Below are 20000 nucleotides of genomic sequence, written 5' to 3' on the forward strand. Positions count from 1 at the left end.
TCCGACAACACACCGACGATGATGTGTTTGAGAAAACGGCGGATTGCTTCCCGATGTCATTGCTCCGAGAGCGAATAATCAAAAGGCGTTTAATTCGCCAAAATTCACCCATTTAGAGACCATATATGGTCTTTATTCTGCAACATCAAGGTATATATTGACGCTTACATAGGTCTGGTGATAATGTTCCCCTTTAAAGAGTTGGACAATATCGGAACATCGGATATCGGCAAAAAGCCATTATCGGACATCCCTAATAATTATCATTTTGTTGAAATAGAGGTTCCTGACAAAGTCAAAAAGCCTTGATGCAAAAAAATAAATTTATGTGGTTCTTATATGCATTTAAAAACTAAAACGGGTCAGTGCCGACCCTAACATAAGACGAAGGTTAAGCCATACTTGCCAACCTTGAGACCTCCAATTTCGGGAGGTGGGGGGTTGGGGGTGGGTGCGGGGGGTGTGGTTGGGGCGGGGGCGTGGTTGGGGGCGTGGTTAAGAGGGGAGGAGTATATTTACAGCTAGAATTCACCAAGTCAAGTATTTCATATATATATATATATATATATATATATATATATATATATATATATATATCCCCGCGACCCCGAAGGGAATAAGCGGTAGTAAATGGATGGATGGATATATATATATATATATATATATATATATATATATATATATAATTGACTTTCAGTGAAGTCAAGTATTTCATATATATATATATATATATATATATATATATATATATATATATATATATATATATATATATATATATATATATATCCCCCCGCGACCCCGAAGGGAATAAGCGGTAGTAAATGGATGGATGGATATATATATATATATATATATATATATATATATATATATATATATATATATATATATATATATATATATATATATATATATATATATATATATATATATATATATATATATCCATCCATCCATTTACTACCGCTTATTCCCTTCGGGGTCGCGGGGGGATATATATATATATATATATATATATATATATATATATATATATATATATATATGAAATACTTGACTTCACTGAAAGTCAATTATTTATTTTATATATATATATATATATATATATATATATATATACATATATAAAATAAATAATTGACTTTCAGTGAATTCTAGATATATATATATATATATATTTCTTATATATATATATATATATAAGAAATACTTGAATTTCAGTGTTCATTTATTTACACGTATACACACACATAACACTCATCTACTCATTGTTGAGTTAAGGGTTGAATTGTCCATCCTTGTTCTATTCTCTTGTCACTATCTTTCTAACCATGCTGAACACCCTCTCTGATGATGCATTGCTGTGTGGCACGCACATTTCATCAAATGCACTAGATGGCAGTATTGTCCTGTTTAAGAGTGTCACAACATTGCTGTTTACGGCAGACGGACTGCTTTACTGTAGACGTTCTTTATATTGTGGGAAAGCGGACTCAGTTCCGCATGGAGCTGGAGGCCACGCCCCCTCCAGCTCCGCCTGAATTTCGGGAGATTTTCGGGAGAAAATTTGTCCCGGGAGGTTTTCGGGAGAGGCGCTGAATTTCGGGAATATCCCGGAAAATCCGGGAGGGTTGGCAAGTATGGGTTAAGCATAAGCGATGATCAGCGCTATGTGTCTACTTTTGTGGTAAGTGATGACCCTGGTGTGACGTTCAGCAGCCCCCACACCTGGCAGGAGGTGAGCGATACCCAGAAGCAGGGCCGACATGCACCAGGCTCAAGCCTCGGGAGCACCACATGGACGTCTCTGAAAGAGAATTATGTCTGGCTGACTTAGCACAGCAGGGCGGCAACATTTCAAGCCTGCGGTCGATAAGTGTTGCACGATGGTGTCTAACGCACTGACTCATTCTTCTTCTATCATTCCTTACTTTAAGACTGCGTCTGTACAGATCTGTCCTTCATGATGTCAGTAGCTTTAATGCTAATGAGCTGTGTTTGTTTCCAACAGTGTCTCTAAAAAGTACTTTTGTGCACTTTATGTACTTTTGATGTATACTGCAGTTTACACTGTAACTGTACACCTATCCTATGTAATACAGGCCATATATCACAAACAACAAGGTAAGGTTAAAGAGTTAGACCAGGGGTGTCAAACTCATTTTAGATTGGGGGCCACATCAATCAATCAATCAATCAATGTTTATTTATGTAGCCCTAAATCACAAGTGTCTCAAAGGGCTGCACAAGCCACAACGACATCCGCGGTTCGGTGCCCGCATAAAGGGCAAGGAAAAACTCACAACCCAGTGGGACGTCGATGAGAATGACTATGAGAAAACTTGGAGAGGACCGCAGATGTGGGTAACCCGCCCTCTAGGGGAGACCGGATGCAAAGGACGTCGAGTGGGTCTGACATAATATTGTGAAAGTCCAGTCCATAGTGGATCTAACATAATAATAAGAGTCCAGTCCATAGTGGATCTAACATAATAGTGAGAGTCCAGTCCATAGTGGATCTAACATAATAGTGTGAGAGTCCAGTCCATAGTGGATCTAACATAATAGTGAGAGTCCAGTCCATAGTGGATCTAACATAATAGTGAGAGTCCAGTCCATAGTGGATCTAACATAATAGTGAGAGTCCAGTCCATAGTGGATCTAACATAATAGTGAGAGTCCAGTCCATAGTGGATCTAACATAATAGTGAGAGTCCAGTCCATAGTTGATCTAACATAATAGTGAGAGTCCAGTCCATAGTGGATCTAACATAATAGTGAGAGTCCAGTCCATAGTGGATCTAACATAATAGTGTGAGAGTCCAGTCCATAGTGGATCAAACATAATAGCGTGAGAGTACAGTCCATAGTGGATCTAACATAATAGTGAGAGTCCAGTCCATAGTGGATCTAACATAATAGTGTGAGAGTCCAGTCCATAGTGGATCTAACATATTAGTGTGAGAGTCCAGTCCATAGTGGATCTAACATATTAGTGTGAGAGTCCAGTCCATAGTGGATCTAACATAATAGTGTGAGAGTCCAGTCCATAGTGGATCTAACATAATAGTGTGAGAGTACAGTCCATAGTGGATCTAACATAATAGTGTGAGAGTACAGTCCATAGTGGATCTAACATAATAATGAGAGTCCAGTCCATAGTGGATCTAACATAATAGTGAGAGTCCAGTCCATAGTTGATCTAGTTAATAGTGTGAGAGTCCAGTCCATAGTCGATCTAACATAATAGTGTGAGAGTCCAGTCCATAGTGGATCTAACATAATAATGAGAGTCCAGTCCATAGTGGATCTAACATAATAGTGAGAGTCCAGTCCATAGTGGATCTAACATAATAGTGTGAGAGTCCAATCCATAGTGGATCTAACATAATAGTGAGAGTCCAGTTTATAGTGGATCTAACATAATAGTGAGAGTCCAGTCCATAGTGGATCTAACATAATAGTGAGAGTCCAGTCCATAGTGGATCTAACATAATAGTGAGAGTCCAGTCCATAGTTGATCTAGTTAATAGTGTGAGAGTCCAGTCCATAGTGGATCTAACATAATAGTGAGAGTTCAGTCCATAGTGGATCTAACATAATAGTGTGAGAGTCCAGTCCATAGTGGATCTAACATAATAATGAGATTCCAGTCCATAGTGGATCCAACATAATAGTGAGAGTCCAGTCCATAGTTGATCTAGTTAATAGTGTGAGAGTCCAGTCCATTGTGGATCTAACATAATAGTGTGAGAGTCCAGTCCATAGTGGATCTAACATAATAGTGTGAGAGTACAGTCCATAGTGGATCTAACATAATAGTGTGAGAGTCCAGTCCATAGTGGATCTAACATAATAATGAGAGTCCAGTCCATAGTGGTTCTAACATAATAGTGAGAGTCCAGTCCATAGTTGATCTAGTTAATAGTGTGAGAGTCCAGTCCATAGTCGATCTAACATAATAGTGTGAGAGTCCAGTCCATAGTGGATCTAACATAATAATGAGAGTCCAGTCCATAGTCGATCTAACATAATAGTGAGAGTCCCGTCCATAGTGGATCTAATATAATAGTGTGAGAGTCCAGTCCATAGTGGATCTAACATAATAGTGAGAGTCCAGTCCATAGTGGATCTAACATAATAGTGTGAGAGTCCAGTCCATAGTGGATCTAACATAATAGTGTGAGAGTCCAGTCCATAGTTGATCTAACATAATAGTGAGCATCCAGTCCATAGTGGATCTAACATAATAGTGAGAGTCCAGTCCATAGTGGATCTAACATAATAGTGTGAGAGTCCAGTCCATAGTGGATCTAACATAATAGTGTGAGAGTCCAGTCCATAGTGGATCTAACATAATAGTGTGAGAGTCCAGTCCATAGTGGATCTAACATAATAGTGTGAGAGTCCAGTCCATAGTGGATCTAACATAATAGTGTGAGAGTCCAGTCCATAGTGGATCTAACATAATAGTGAGAGTCCAGTCCATAGTGGATCTAACATAATAGTGAGAGTCCAGTCCATAGTGGATCTAACATAATAGTGAGAGTCCAGTCCATAGTGGATCTAACATAATAGTGAGAGTCCAGTCCATAGTGGATCTAACATAATAGTGAGAGTCCAGACCATAGTGGATCTAACATAATAGTGTGAGAGTCCAGTCCATAGTGGATCTAACATAATAGTGAGAGTCCAGTCCATAGTGGATCTAACATAATAGTGTGAGAGTCCAGTCCATAGTGGATCTAACATAATAGTGTGAGAGTCCAGTCCATAGTGGATCTAACATAATAGTGAGAGTCCAGTCCATAGTGGATCTAACATAATAGTGAGAGTCCAGTCCATAGTGGATCTAACATAATAGTGAGAGTCCAGTCCATAGTGGATCTAACATCATAGTGAGAGTCCAGTCCATAGTGGATCTAACATAATAGTGTGAGAGTCCAGTCCATAGTTGATCTAACATAATAGTGAGCATCCAGTCCATAGTGGATCTAACATAATAGTGAGAGTCCAGTCCATAGTGGATCTAACATAATAGTGTGAGAGTCCAGTCCATAGTGGATCTAACATAATAGTGTGAGAGTCCAGTCCATAGTGGATCTAACATAATAGTGAGAGTCCAGTCCATAGTGGATCTAACATAATAGTGTGAGAGTCCAGTCCATAGTGGATCTAACATAATAGTGAGAGTCCAGTCCATAGTGGATCTAACATAATAGTGTGAGAGTCCAGTCCATAGTGGATCTAACATAATAGTGAGAGTCCAGTCCATAGTGGATCTAACATAATAGTGAGAGTCCAGTCCATAGTGGATCTAACATAATAGTGTGAGAGTCCAGTCCATAGTGGATCTAACATAATAATGAGAGTCCAGTCCATAGTGGATCCAACATAATAGTGAGAGTCCAGTCCATAGTTGATCTAGTTAATAGTGTGAGAGTCCAGTCCATAGTGGATCTAACATAATAGTGTGAGAGTCCAGTCCATAGTGGATCTAACATAATAATGAGAGTCCAGTCCATAGTGGATCTAACATAATAGTGAGAGTCCAGTCCATAGTTGATCTAGTTAATAGTGTGAGAGTCCAGTCCATAGTCGATCTAACATAATAGTGTGAGAGTCCAGTCCATAGTGGATCTAACATAATAATGAGAGTCCAGTCCATAGTGGATCTAACATAATAGTGAGAGTCCAGTCCATAGTGGATCTAACATAATAGTGTGAGAGTCCAGTCCATAGTTGATCTAACATAATAGTGAGCATCCAGTCCATAGTGGATCCAACATAATAGTGAGAGTCCAGTCCATAGTGGATCTAACATAATAGTGTGAGAGTCCAGTCCATAGTGGATCTAACATAATAGTGTGAGAGTCCAGTCCATAGTGGATCTAACATAATAGTGAGAGTCCAGTCCATAGTGGAGCTAACATAATAGTGAGAGTCCAGTCTATAGTGGATCTAACATAATAGTGTGAGAGTCCAGTCCATAGTGGATCTAACATAATAGTGAGAGTCCAGTCCATAGTGGATCTAACATAATAGTGAGGTATAGCCCTAAATCACAAGTGTCTCAAAGGGCTGCACAAGCCACAACGACATCCTCGGCTCAGCGCCCACATAAGTGCAAGGAAAAACTCACAACCCAGTGGGACGTCGATGAGAATGACTATGAGAAACCTTGGTCTCTCTCTCACCTGCACCAACACATACACTATGGCAATTAGCCACTGGTGCGTTTATGACCACACAAAAAGTTGGACAACTCCAACACTACACGTAAAGTGTAAATGTCAGGTCGTTTTACTATGACTCCTCAATCAGTGTGCTTATTCTACTGTCATTTGTTAAGAATGTTATTTGGGATATTAATCACGAAATGATGTTACAGGACTACATAATTGCTAATAAAAATTTTTATTTTACGGACAAAGTTAGTAAACACTTCATCTCATGCAACATGTGAATGTTTTTAGGGGAACTAAATGTGATCTCTGAAAGGGGTACACACTCTTTCCAATGCAGGACACCCACCCCGGCATAAAATACTACAGTGCGTAGCTGATTAAAAAAACAACAATATCTAAGTGGGCCAAATCACATCTATTAGAAAATAATCTCTTGAAATTGACTAGTCACTTGATCATAATAATAAGACATTTAAAGGCCTACTGAAACCCACTACTACCGACCACGCAGTCTGATAGTTTATATATCAATGATGAAGTCTCAACATTGCAACACATGCCTTACTAAAGTGCAATTTTAAATTTCGCGCGACATATCCTGCTGAAAACGTCTCGGTATGATGACGCCTGCGCGTGACGTCACGGATTGTAGAGGACATTTTGGTGGCCAGCTATTAAGTTGTCTGTTTTCATCGCAAAATTCCACAGTATTCTGGACATCTGTGGTGGGGAATCTTTTGCAATTTGTTCAATGAACAATGGAGACAGCAAAGAAGAAAGCTGTAGGTGGGAAGCAGTGTATTGCGGGCGTCTGCAGCAACACAAACACAGCCGGTGTTTCATTGTTTACATTCCCGAAAGATGACAGTCAAGCTTTACCATTGGCCTGTGGAGAACTGGGACAACAGAGACTCTTACCAGGAGGACTTTGAGTTGAATACGCAGACGCGGTACCATGAGTACGCATGCAGCTGCGGCTTCCAAACATTTGATCGCTTGCCCGTACGTGCGTGCCGCTATGTGCATGTCACATACGTAACTTTGGGGACTTTGGGGAAATATATGTGCTGTATGAACTTTGGGGAGGTGAACGGTACTTTGGGCTGTGGGATTGAGTGTGTTGTGCAGGTGTTTGAGTTGTATTGGCGGGTTATATGGAAGGGAGGGGGGAGGTGTTTGTTATGCGGGATTAATTTGTGGCATATTAAATATAAGCCTGGTTGTGTTGTGGCTAATAGAGTATATATATATGTCTTGTGTTTATTTACTGTTTTAGTCATTCCCAGCTGAATATCAGGTCCCACCCGCCTCTCACAGCATCTTCCCTATCTGAATCGCTCCCACTGCCCTCTAGTCCTTCACTCTCACGAATCTTTCATCCTCGCTCAAATTAATGGGGAAATCGTCGCTTTCTCGGTCGGAATCGCTCTCGCTGCTGGTGGCCATGATTGTAAACAATGTGCAGATGTGAGGAGCTCCACAACCTCGTCTGCTACTTCCGGTACAGGCAAGGCTTTTTTATCAGCGACCAAAAGTTGTGAACTTTATCGTCGATGTTCTCTACTAAATTCTTTCAGCAAAAATATGGCAATATGGCAAAATGATCAAGTATGACACATAGAATGGACCTGCTATCCCCGTTTAAATAAGAAAATCGCATTTCAGTAGGCCTTTAAATTGTTATGGTTTGAGACAAATGTGCTGCTGGTATGACCACAGTGTGCACGTCTGTATTCCACTGAATGCTCAGGGTGTTTGTGTGTTTGCTCACACACATTTTTTTTCTTGCTGAGTCATCTGGTTTTTTTTGCCCCTCAGGGCCGGGTTCCATTCCTGGTGCCGGACAAGGTGCTGTGGCCTCAGCTGTGCGAGGCGATCAACATGAAGTACAAGGCGGAAGTGCAGAGCAACCGCGGCCTCTCCGAGGAGAACCTGGTCTTCCTCGCCCAGAAGGCCTTCGGCAGCACCAGCACCAGCGTGGAAGACGACCGCAACATGGCGATGACCTGGTCGCAGTTTAACAGAGTGAGTTCTCTCGTGATCCACAAGTGTGACTGAAACGCATGTCGACAATGCTCCCTTTGGGGGGTGGAAAACCCCCACGAAGGCATTCATTATCAAGCCGTGAGCAAATCGCCGAAAAATTGTTTTCCGCAGCATCCCCTGCTGCGTTATTCGGTCGCCGAGTGAGATTAGATAATGACTGTTCACAGCCTCAAAAAAAATAGAGCCTCATTTTCTCGCTCGCACTCAGAAAGGACGCTCGCATTCGCCACACAGCGATTATGCATCGTTGGACTACAACTAGGGATGATACTCGAAACCGATTTTCCCGGTTGTTCGATAAGAAAAGAACCGAGTCTTCGGACTCGAATCCCTTTTTGAGAACCGGTACCCGTTATCGAGACCACTATAGTAAAGAAAAATAGTTGCTTCTTTATTCGAATCCCTGGGAACGAATCCCGTCCCGACCAGAAATGCCCCGTGGGACACATACTTGCCAACCCTCCCGAATTTTCCGGGAGACTCCCGAAATTCAGCGCCTCACCCAAAAACCTCCCGGGACAAATATTCCCGATTTTCAGCCGGAGCTGGAGGCCACGCCCCCTCCAGCTCCATGCGGACCTGAGTGAGGACAGCCTTTTTTCACTACAGGAGGACAACAGGGTGACAAGAACTAAATCATCCAGACTAGAGATAAATTGTATTATTATGTTTATCTTACCTAAAAATAAATATATTTATTAATTTAAAAAAAAAAAACTAAATATATTTTTACTATATTTTGCTAAAAACATCAAAATTAATTGTATTTTTATTTGTATTTTTTCTGACTCCTTATTACATCCAGCCATAGAATTATACCGGTACATTAAAATAAACATATTTGAAATAATTAATTTTAAATTATCATAATAATTCATTTAAAATGACCATATTTATTTATTAAAATAATTGCTTGTTTATCAACAACTTTAGCATTTTATTCATTACATTTTGAAGCTCTCAGAAGCCAAGTTATGTTATATTACTTAATATTTGTTTATGCAAGTTTGAAGTATCAATTATCTAAACACAGTTTTGTTTGCATATTTTCAGTATATATATATATATATATATATATATATATATATATATATATATATATATATATATATATATATATATGTGTGTGTATGTGTGGGGGAAAAAAATCACAAGACTATTTCATCTCTACAGGCCTGTTTCATGAGGGGGGTACCCTCAATCGTCAGGAGATTTTAATGGGAGCATTCGCATACCATGGTTTATATAGGGCACAGAGTGGGTGGGTACAGGCTGGCCTAGGGGCGTGGTGGTTGGTTCATGTGTTACCTAGGAGGTGTTTCCGTCTATGGCGGCATGTTGTTACAATTTCGCTGCGCTTGTTGAGGGATGACAGGTCTGGACGGTAGATAATAAACAGTTTCTCTTTCAAGCATAGGTTGCATCTTTTATTACCACTATTGTAAGGTGTGCTGGATGCAAGAATTTGCCATGTTATTGAATATTCAACATTATTGTCTTTGAGGTCCCAAATGTGTTTGCTGAGTTCTGTGGTATTTCGCAGGTTTTTGTTCCTGAAAGAAGCCTTGTGGTTGTTCCATCTGGTTTTGAATTCACCCTCGGTTAATCCTACATATGTGTCGGATGTGTTAATGTCCTTGCGTATTACCTTAGATTGGTAGACAACTGATGTTTGTAAGCATCCCCCGTTGAGGGGGCAATCAGGTTTCTTTCGACAGTTACATGCTTTGTTGGTTTTGGAGTCGTTCTGACTGGGGGTCGACGGCTCATTTGCAATTGTTTTGTTGTGGTTTGAGATGATTTGTCGTATATTGTTCATGCAGCTGTAGCTCAATTTGATGTTGTTCTTGTTGAATACTTTTCTTAGGTTGTTGTCTTTGGGAAAGTGTTTGTCAATCAGGTTGAGGAATTTGTGTCCAATGTTCGTTGAGACGTTTTTGCTGTATGGGGGGTTGTACCAGATGATGCCGTTTCGTTTTCTGTTCTTTTTTGGCTGGTTTCCTGGCGTGGGTTCATAGGTGAGGGTGAAATTGTATCCGCTTTCATCAAGGGCTTTTTGGTACGGGGGGGTTGCTTGGTCAAATTCAGCTTTGCTAGATGACAGCATCGATAGCCTTTTATTGATTCCGGTAGGTATTCTTTTCGTGGTGGTGGGTGGATGGTTGCTGTCATGGTGCACGTATTGGAGTGTTGTGTTGGGTTTCGTGAATGGTTGGTAGCTGTTATTTCTCTACCAACCATTCACGAAACCCAACACAACACTCCAATACGTGCACCATGACAGCAACCATCCACCCACCACCACGAAAAGAATACCTACCGGAATCAATAAAAGGCTATCGATGCTGTCATCTAGCAAAGCTGGCATCGATAGCCTTTTATTGATTCCGGTAGGTATTCTTTTCGTGGTGGTGGGTGGATGGTTGCTGTCATGGTGCACGTATTGGAGTGTTGTGTTGGGTTTCGTGAATGGTTGGTAGCTGTTATTTCTCTACCAACCATTCACGAAACCCAACACAACACTCCAATACGTGCACCATGACAGCAACCATCCACCCACCACCACGAAAAGAATACCTACCGGAATCAATAAAAGGCTATCGATGCTGTCATCTAGCAAAGCTGAATTTGACCAAGCAACCCCCCCGTACCAAAAAGCCCTTGATGAAAGCGGATACAATTTCACCCTCACCTATGAACCCACGCCAGGAAACCAGCCAAAAAAGAACAGAAAACGAAACGGCATCATCTGGTACAACCCCCCATACAGCAAAAACGTCTCAACGAACATTGGACACAAATTCCTCAACCTTATTGACAAACACTTTCCCAAAGACAACAACCTAAGAAAAGTATTCAACAAGAACAACATCAAATTGAGCTACAGCTGCATGAACAATATACGACAAATCATCTCAAACCACAACAAAACAATTGCAAATGAGCCGTCGACCCCCAGTCAGAACGACTCCAAAACCAACAAAGCATGTAACTGTCGAAAGAATCCTGATTGCCCCCTCAACGGGGGATGCTTACAAACATCAGTTGTCTACCAATCTAAGGTAATACGCAAGGACATTAACACATCCGACACATATGTAGGATTAACCGAGGGTGAATTCAAAACCAGATGGAACAACCACAAGGCTTCTTTCAGGAACAAAAACCTGCGAAATACCACAGAACTCAGCAAACACATTTGGGACCTCAAAGACAATAATGTTGAATATTCAATAACATGGCAAATTCTTGCATCCAGCACACCTTACAATAGTGGTAATAAAAGATGCAACCTATGCTTGAAAGAGAAACTGTTTATTATCTACCGTCCAGACCTGTCATCCCTCAACAAGCGCAGCGAAATTGTAACAACATGCCGCCATAGACGGAAACACCTCCTAGGTAACACATGAACCAACCACCACGCCCCTAGGCCAGCCTGTACCCACCCACTCTGTGCCCTATATAAACCATGGTATGCGAATGCTCCCATTAAAATCTCCTGACGATTGAGGGTACCCCCCTCATGAAACAGGCCTGTAGAGATGAAATAGTCTTGTGATTTTTTTTCCCCACACATACACATATTGCGCTCTACTACGGTATCGAGCACTATTTTTTGGATAACCTTATTAAGACATATATATATATATATATATATATATATATATATATATATATATATATATATATATATATATGTATGAAATACTTGACTTGGTGAATTCTAGCTGTCAATATACTCCTCCCCTCTTAACCACGCCCCGCCCCACCCCCGAACACGCCCCTCCCGAAATCGGAGGTCTCAAGGTTGGCAAGTATGGTGAGACATCACAAGAAATGACGTCACGTAGCTCAGTCATTAGGCGCAGATAGCGAAAGCAGGAAAAACAATGGACCGGAAAAAGCGCTCCAAGGTGTAATAAAGTTCAAAACAAAAGGTATAATCCAATGAATAACTTTACTGAGAGATTTGAGCAGGGTACAAACACATGACAAACACTTTTACGACCAACCGGAAACATAGCAACCAGGCTAGCAACGCACCTCCTTTACGGCAGCTGTCGCAACGTTCTTAAAGCAACCGCAGCACATACATATATATATACAACATATATCTCCCTTTTTTAACTTTTGTTTTTTTTCCCTTGTAAACAAAACAAAATCACATTGTATATGTGTTGTCTGTCTAATTATAAATAATGCAGATGAGGCGTGTTGGCTGGGTTCTTGACGTTTACTTTCACAGCGTGCTCATAACCTCATTCTTAGCTGTCGGCGTGGCGACATGCAACAACACTTTTCGGGGCTATGCTCGTCACTCCCGTTGCATTCTGGGTAGTGTAGTTGTTATATTCCCTAGCTCATAACATCACATCTTTCCCCCTATAAAGAAATAATGTTAACACAATAAAGTGTATTTCTTTTTTTAGCTTTAAGCATTGTAATCACATTTGCAAACAACTTTTCTCTTCATAGAATTTTCTTTCAATAAAGAAATAAAGTGCAAAAATGTCAAAGCATCATAACAAACAGTAAAGTTCCAATAGCAGCAGAAGTGCACTTTTTGGAGAGCTGTATTATTTTCAGTTTTGTGCCCAAGGGACTGATTTTATTTAACACTATATTGTTATTTATACACCTATAGTGATCACAGAGACAGGTTGTTTTTGTGTTACTGTATATATTTGTTTTTCTGGAAAAATCCCACTTAATATACTTTGGGTAACAACAGACAATATTTATTTATTTTATTTTATTTTTTTAGGGGGCTAACAGTCAATATTTATTTATTTATTAGATGAAAAAAATGTCTTATATAATAAAAGTGAGCTTTTGTTAAACCAAATATTGTGTGTTTTTTTCCATATACAACAACCTATCTGGACTCAATAAGGAATCGGTTCGATAAGAGGATTCAATAATAGGCTCGAACTCGATAATTTCTTTTCAAACATCATCCCTAATTACAACAACAGCTTTTCAGACTTTTGTTTGTACACACACACACATTTCTCTTTATCACGCTCAAATGTCTTTTTTTTTTTTTTTCACAGGAAAGCTTGCCTGGTAGGAACTTCACATTTTGGCAGTGGTTTGACGGCGTGATGGAACTGACAAAGAAGCACCTGAAGCTACACTGGAATGACGGGTGAGGAAAAAGAGTCATTTATCCATGCTGTTCTATACAATGTTTATACAAAGCCCCGTTTGGATTCTTCAGTCTTTTATTGCTTTTATCATTGAAATTAGAGATGTCCGATAATATGGGCCGATAAATGCTTTAAAATGTAATATCGGAAATTATCGGTATCGGTTTCAAAAAGTAAAATGTATTAGTTTTTAAAGCGCCGCTGTGTACACGGACGTAGGGAGAAGTACAGAGCGCCAATAAGGCACTGCCTTTGCGTGCCGGCCCAATCACATAATATCTACGGCTTTTCACACACACAACTGAATGCAAGCATACTTGGTCAAAAGCCATACAGGTCACACTGAGGGTGGCCGTACAAACAACTTTAACACTGTTACAAATCTGCGCCACACTGTGAACCCACACCAAACAAGAATGACAAACACATTTCGGGAGAACATCCGCACCGTAACACAACATAAACACAACAGAACAAATACCCAGAATCCCCTGCAGCACTAACTCTTCCGGGACGCTACAATATATACCCCCCCCTCAACCCCGCCCACCTCAACCTCCTCATGCTCTCTCAGGGAGAGCATGTCCCAAATTCCAAGCTGCTGTTTTGAGGCATGTTTAAAAAAAATAATGCACTTTGTGACTTCAATAATAAATATGGCAGTGCCATGTTGGAATTTTTTTCCCATAACTTGAGTTGATTTATTTTTGGAAAACCTTGTTACATTGTTTAATGCATCCAGCGGGGCATCACAACCAAATTAGGCATAATAATGTGTTAATTCCACGACTGTATATATCGGTATCGGTAATTAAGAGTTGGACAATATCGGATATCGGCAAAAAAAAGCCATTATCGGACATCTCTAATTGAAATTATTGTTTATGTCATTTGGCTTTTTGACTAAGAAATTTGCACACAACAAATGCCAAATTGAAAACATAATTTTAAAAATGGACGTTAGTTGTGTGAATGTGAGCGTGAATGTTGTCTATCTGTGTTGGCCCTGTGATTTTTCATGCAGCCAACCGACATCAATGAGCTTTATACGATCATTATGGACCTAAAGTCATCACATACAGCTGGAGTGGACGGGATATGTAGCAAAATCTTGAAAGCCATAGCAAATGTGATCATAAATCCTCTCTGTCACTGTATAAACCTGTCACTTAGTGCTGGCATTGTACCCAAAATGTCCAAAGTGGCAAAAATAATCCCAATTTTTAAATCAGGTGATAAAAATAATATGAACAATTATAGGCCAATTTCAATTTTACCAACATTTTCAAAAATATTTGAGAAAGTGGTCTATAACCGACTGAATGGCTTTCTGGAAAAACTAAATATCCTTGTCCCCTCCCAATATGGTTTTCGTAAAAAAAGCACCACCTGTATGGCTATACTCGACCTTTTGGAAAAGGTCAATGACTGTATTGAAGAAGGAAAATGCGGTATTGGCATTTTTTTGGATCTATCCAAGGCCTTTGACACAATAGACTTTGAGATCTTATTGTATAAACTATATCACTATGGTGTCAGAGGGGTACCTCTCGATTGGTTCCGCTCTTACCTATACGGAAGGCAGCAATGTGTATGCGTCAATGATCACAATTCACCCTGTATGACCATAAATTATGGGGTTCCCCAGGGATCCATCTTGGGGCCTCTCCTCTTTATCCTATACATAAATGATTTTGTAAACTCCTCCGAAACTTTTCATAAAATAATTTTTGCTGATGATACAAATTTGTTTACCTCACACAGGAGCCTACACGATCTACAAGTAACTGTCAATTCAGAGCTTGTGAAAGTAGATTCCTGGTTCAAATGCAATAAGCTCTCACTTAATGTAAATAAAACAAATTTTATTCTATTTCGATCTAATAAAAACCGGACAAATACTGAGCACTGCCATATCAACATCAATGGGCAGGAAATACAGAGAGTGTACTCCACAAAATTCCTGGGGGTCATCATTGACGAATACCTCAATTTCAAATGTCACATTAGCCATCTGTTAAACAAATTATCCAAATATGTTGGCCTGTTCTTTCACCTTCGTCATTATCTTCCTCTTTATGCTCTACTCACACTATATAAAACTCTCTTTGAACCACATCTAAACTACTGTAATGTCATCTGGTGTAACACCTTCCCTACCTACCTCCACAAATTAGAATCTATGCAAAAGAAAATTATACGGGCCCTGTCATGGTCCAAGTTTAATGCCCCCACTCGACATCTATTCCATAATTATCATCTCTTAAGACTGACAGAGTTCAATATTTATCAAAATGCTTGTTTAACCTATCAAGTCATTTACAGGCTGAATTTAAGGCTCTGTAGCTTGGTTCCTATCTACCATCCCCAGCATGCCCACAACACTCGTAACTTAGATTTGATATCAGGGAAACATCGTTTACTGGATTGTACCGCTCGAAGTGTTGTATGCAGGGGACCAAAGATTTGGAACCGGCTTAATGAGAACCTCAAGATGCTGTATCCATTCTCCAACTTCAAAAATAAACTAAAAACTTATCTATTAACCACCTATATTTAATGCCTCATGTAGGGTAGACTACTGTTGGGTTTTGCATGGTTGAATGAATGTATGTATGTATGTGTATGCTTGCTTTAGTACTATTATCTTGTGTTAATCATATAGCGTTGTTTATTGTTGTTGTACTTGCTACCATGTTCCATCATTCCATGTATATTCCATCATTTCATGTATATTCTATCCTCTGGACCCCTGTCAAAAGCTTCTTCTAGCTTATTTGGGGGACCCTTTCACGTACCAACATCTTTAAATGATGATATTTTACTACTATTGTATTTGTTATATGGTATTGTGAATAAACTTGAAACTATAATTGAGAGGAGACACAAACACGACACAGAACAAACCAAAAGTAGTGAAACAAAAATGAATATTATCAACAAGAGTATCAACATTAGTTACAATTTCAACATAGCAGTGATTAAAAATCCCTCATTGACATTATCATTAGACATTTATAAAATTAAAAAAAAAAAAGAATAGTGTCACAGTGGCTTACACTTGCATTGCATCTCATAAGCTTGACAATACACTGTGTCCAATATTTTCACAAAGATAAAATAAGTCATATTTTTGGTTCGTTTAATAGTTAAAACAAATGTACATTATTGCAATCAGTTGATAAAACATTGTCCTTTACAATTATAAAAGCTTTTTACAAAAATCTACTACTCTGCTTGCATGTCAGCAGACTGGGGTAGATCCTGCTGAAATCCTATGTATTGAATGAATAGAGGATCCTTTTGAATCGGGAAAATATCGTTTTTGAATCGAGAATTACGTTGAATCGAAAAAAATCGATTTTGAATCGAATCGTGACCCCAAGAATCGATATTGAATCGAATCGTGGGACACCCAAAGATTCACAGCCCTACAAAGCATGTTGTTTCAACGTTGTATTTTTGTTGGAGAATATTGGTTGGTAAATGACCAAAATTGAATGGTCACATCAACCTCAGAACCCAACATTAAATAAATGTCGTCAAAAAAAAGAGGTGGCGACTTGTCCAGGGTGTACCCCGCCTACCGCCCGAATGCAGCTGGGATAGGCTACACACAACACACACACACACACACACTCACACATTAGAGGGACAAGCGGTAGAAAATGGATGGATAATCAAAAAATAATTAAAATAAATGAGAGAATAATGGTGGAACAGAGGTTAGTGCGTGTGCCTCACAATACAAAGGTCCTGGGTTCGATCCTGGGCTCGGGATCTTTCTGTGTGGAGTTTGCATGTTCTCCCCATGACTTCGTGGGTTCCCTCAGCTCTTTGTCCTTTAAGAAAACGAATCATAAAATACATTTATAACACAGTTTGTTGGACAAATATTAATCAGTGGTGGGCCAGCAAGGCCTTCTCTGCTGGCCTAACATACCCAGAAATCATGATCATAATTAAAGATAAAAGTATTTCTTTATTTACTTTCCCTAATTATCTAAAAGTATTCATATCCTCTTCATGTAACGCACCTGTCGCTGACTTCGAGGCCGGTCCTGGCACACCCCGTTCCGCTGCAGGCCCGCAGGCCACGCCCCCCTCCACGGTGACATTTACGCATCCTGTGATTGGATACTCACCGGGAATGTTAGCAGATGAATTTGACAACGCACACAGTTGATAGACAGTTGCGAAAGCCAATCAGATCACAAGTTGTTGACAGTAGCCTATCCAGGTAGCCTGATGTTAACGAGACTGTGATTGGACACTCACTTGTCACTCCAAAGTGAGTATCCAATCACAAGTTGCATATTAGCAGGAAGTGTTGACCCACAAAGAAGGAGAACAAAACCGTTGATTAGGTGGCAGATATATATTTGCAAGGCCATTTTCAAGAAGGATATTTAAAAGAGAAACTACATCTTGTGAGACGATGTCGGCGATGAAACGGGGAAACGCTCGCCGTTTCCACTTGAATCAACCGACTACGAGGGGCTATATGGGTGCTACAAATTGTGAGTTCAAACATTTTATTTCTTTATTTTTTCACGTTTAATATGTTTTTTGCAACTTTAATTGTGACAGTACCACATAATTGCTGATGCGGGTTTATTGATTTTTTAAATGCGCCAGAAAATAACCCGTTTTGTACACTGTTGGGGTGATTTAATGCCTGGTAAATGTGTTCCTGTATAGTATTTCTCCAGCAATGGTCATGTGGGGACATAAATTATGGTATTTTGTGAGGTAATCATTGAAGTCGGCCATCACTGAAGGCCTACACTGCAAAAAGTCAGTGTTCAAAAACAAGAATTTTTTTTTAAAAATTAGGGGTGTTTTAAGCAAAATTATCTGCCAATAGAACAAGAAAATTCGGCTTGCCAAGTCTTTCCAAAACAAGTCAAATTAAAGCTGCAAGCAGCGATGGACGGGGCCGACTTTGACGGCACATAAAATCCAAACCGGAGCAGTAATTAAAACTCTTTGGTCAACATTTAATCAGAAGGGTTCAATCTCTCTCCTGTGCTAGCTTGAACCCGACACGACAAACGCGCTCAGAGGAGATAATGTTTGAAAAAAAGTGACCGATTTTTACAAAACTTTTGTTTTGAAGGGGGAATTGCAAACTTCCTGTTGATTTTTGCTGGGGGTTGTCAATGTATGAAATGTAGGTATAAGTGAGACCTACATAGAGATTTTTTTTCATGTCTCTAAGACATTCCTACTGGGAGTTACAGGCAGTTTTGGTCTGAGTTTTCTTCCGAGGAGCAGTTGTGTCTGTGTTTTCTTCCTAAGGGGCGCTAGAGCGCAATTTTGAGTTTTGGGGTTGGGTTTTTTTAATAGATCACAATTTTTGCCAGTCCTGATGTGTGTGTCCAGTTTGGTGAGTTTTGAAGCATGTTAAGGGGGTCAAATTACAGCTCAGAGAGGCAAAAGTGACTGTTTTTACAAAACTTTTGTTTTGAAGGGGAAATTGCCAACTTCCTGTTGATTTTTGCTGAAGGATGTCAATGTATGAAATCTAGGTCTAAGTCAGACCTGCATAGAGGTTTTTGTTTCATGTCTCTACGATATTCTCACCGGAAGTTACAAGCAGTTTTTTCTGTGTTTTTTCCTAGGGGGCTCTGGAGCGCAATTTTGAGTTTTGGTTTTTTTTTAATGAAATCTAGGTCTAAGTCAGACCTACATAGAGGTTTTTGTTTCATGTCTCTACGATATTCTCACCGGAAGTTACAAGCAGTTTTTTCTGTGTTTTTTCCTAGGGGGCTCTGGAGCGCAATTTTGAGTTTTTTTTTTTTTTTTTTTTTTTATTAGATGGCGATTTTTGCCAGTCCTGATGTGTGTGTCAAATATGGTGAGTTTTGAAGCATTTTGAGAGGGTTAAATTACAGCTCAAAGAGGCAAAAGTGACTGTTTTTACAAATTTTTTGTTTTGAAGGGGGAATTGCCAACTTCCTGTTGATATTTGCTGAAGGAGGTCAATGTATGAAATCTAGGTCTAAGTCAGACCTACATAGAGGTTTTTGTTTCATGTCTCTACGATATTCTCACCGGAAGTTACAAGCAGTTTTGTCTGTGTTTTTTCCTCGGGGGCTCTGGAGCGCAATTTTGAGTTTTTATTTATTTATTTTTTTTTATTAGATGGCAATTTTTGCCAGTCCTGATGTGTGTGTCAAATATGGTGAGTTTTGAAGCATTTTGAGAGGGTTAAATTACAGCTCAAAGAGGCAAAAGTGACTGTTTTTACAAAATTTTTGTTTTGAAGGGGGAATTGCCAACTTCCTGTTGATATTTGCTGAAGGAGGTCAATGTATGAAATCTAGGTCTAAGTCAGACCTACATAGAGGTTTTTGTTTCATGTCTCTACGATATTCTCACCGGAAGTTACAAGCAGTTTTGTCGGTGTTTTTTCCTCGGGGGCTCTGGAGCGCAATTTTGAGGTTTTTTTTTTTTTTTTTTTTTTTTATTAGATGGCAATTTTTGCCAGTCCTGATGTGTGTGTCAAATATGGTGAGTTTTGAAGCATTTTAAGGGGGTCAAATTACAGCTCAAAGAGGCAAAAGTGACTGTTTTTACAAAACTTTTGTTTTGAAAGGGGAATTGC

General features: G+C 39.5%; 1 protein-coding gene across 1 annotated transcript in view; it reads left to right on the forward strand.

The window, feature by feature from the left end:
- LOC133620548 (inactive phospholipase C-like protein 1) overlaps positions 1–20000 on the forward strand; it is a 323140-nt gene that overhangs the window by 58456 nt on the left and 244684 nt on the right. The window contains exons 12-13 of the mRNA XM_072915928.1: positions 8010–8216; positions 13295–13389. Of these exons, the coding sequence (XP_072772029.1) occupies positions 8010–8216; positions 13295–13389 (302 nt within the window). The remainder of the gene's footprint in view (positions 1–8009; positions 8217–13294; positions 13390–20000) is intronic.

Source organism: Nerophis lumbriciformis, linkage group LG24 (genome assembly GCF_033978685.3).
Source record: "Nerophis lumbriciformis linkage group LG24, RoL_Nlum_v2.1, whole genome shotgun sequence".
In the NCBI taxonomy this organism is placed as follows: domain Eukaryota; kingdom Metazoa; phylum Chordata; class Actinopteri; order Syngnathiformes; family Syngnathidae; genus Nerophis; species Nerophis lumbriciformis.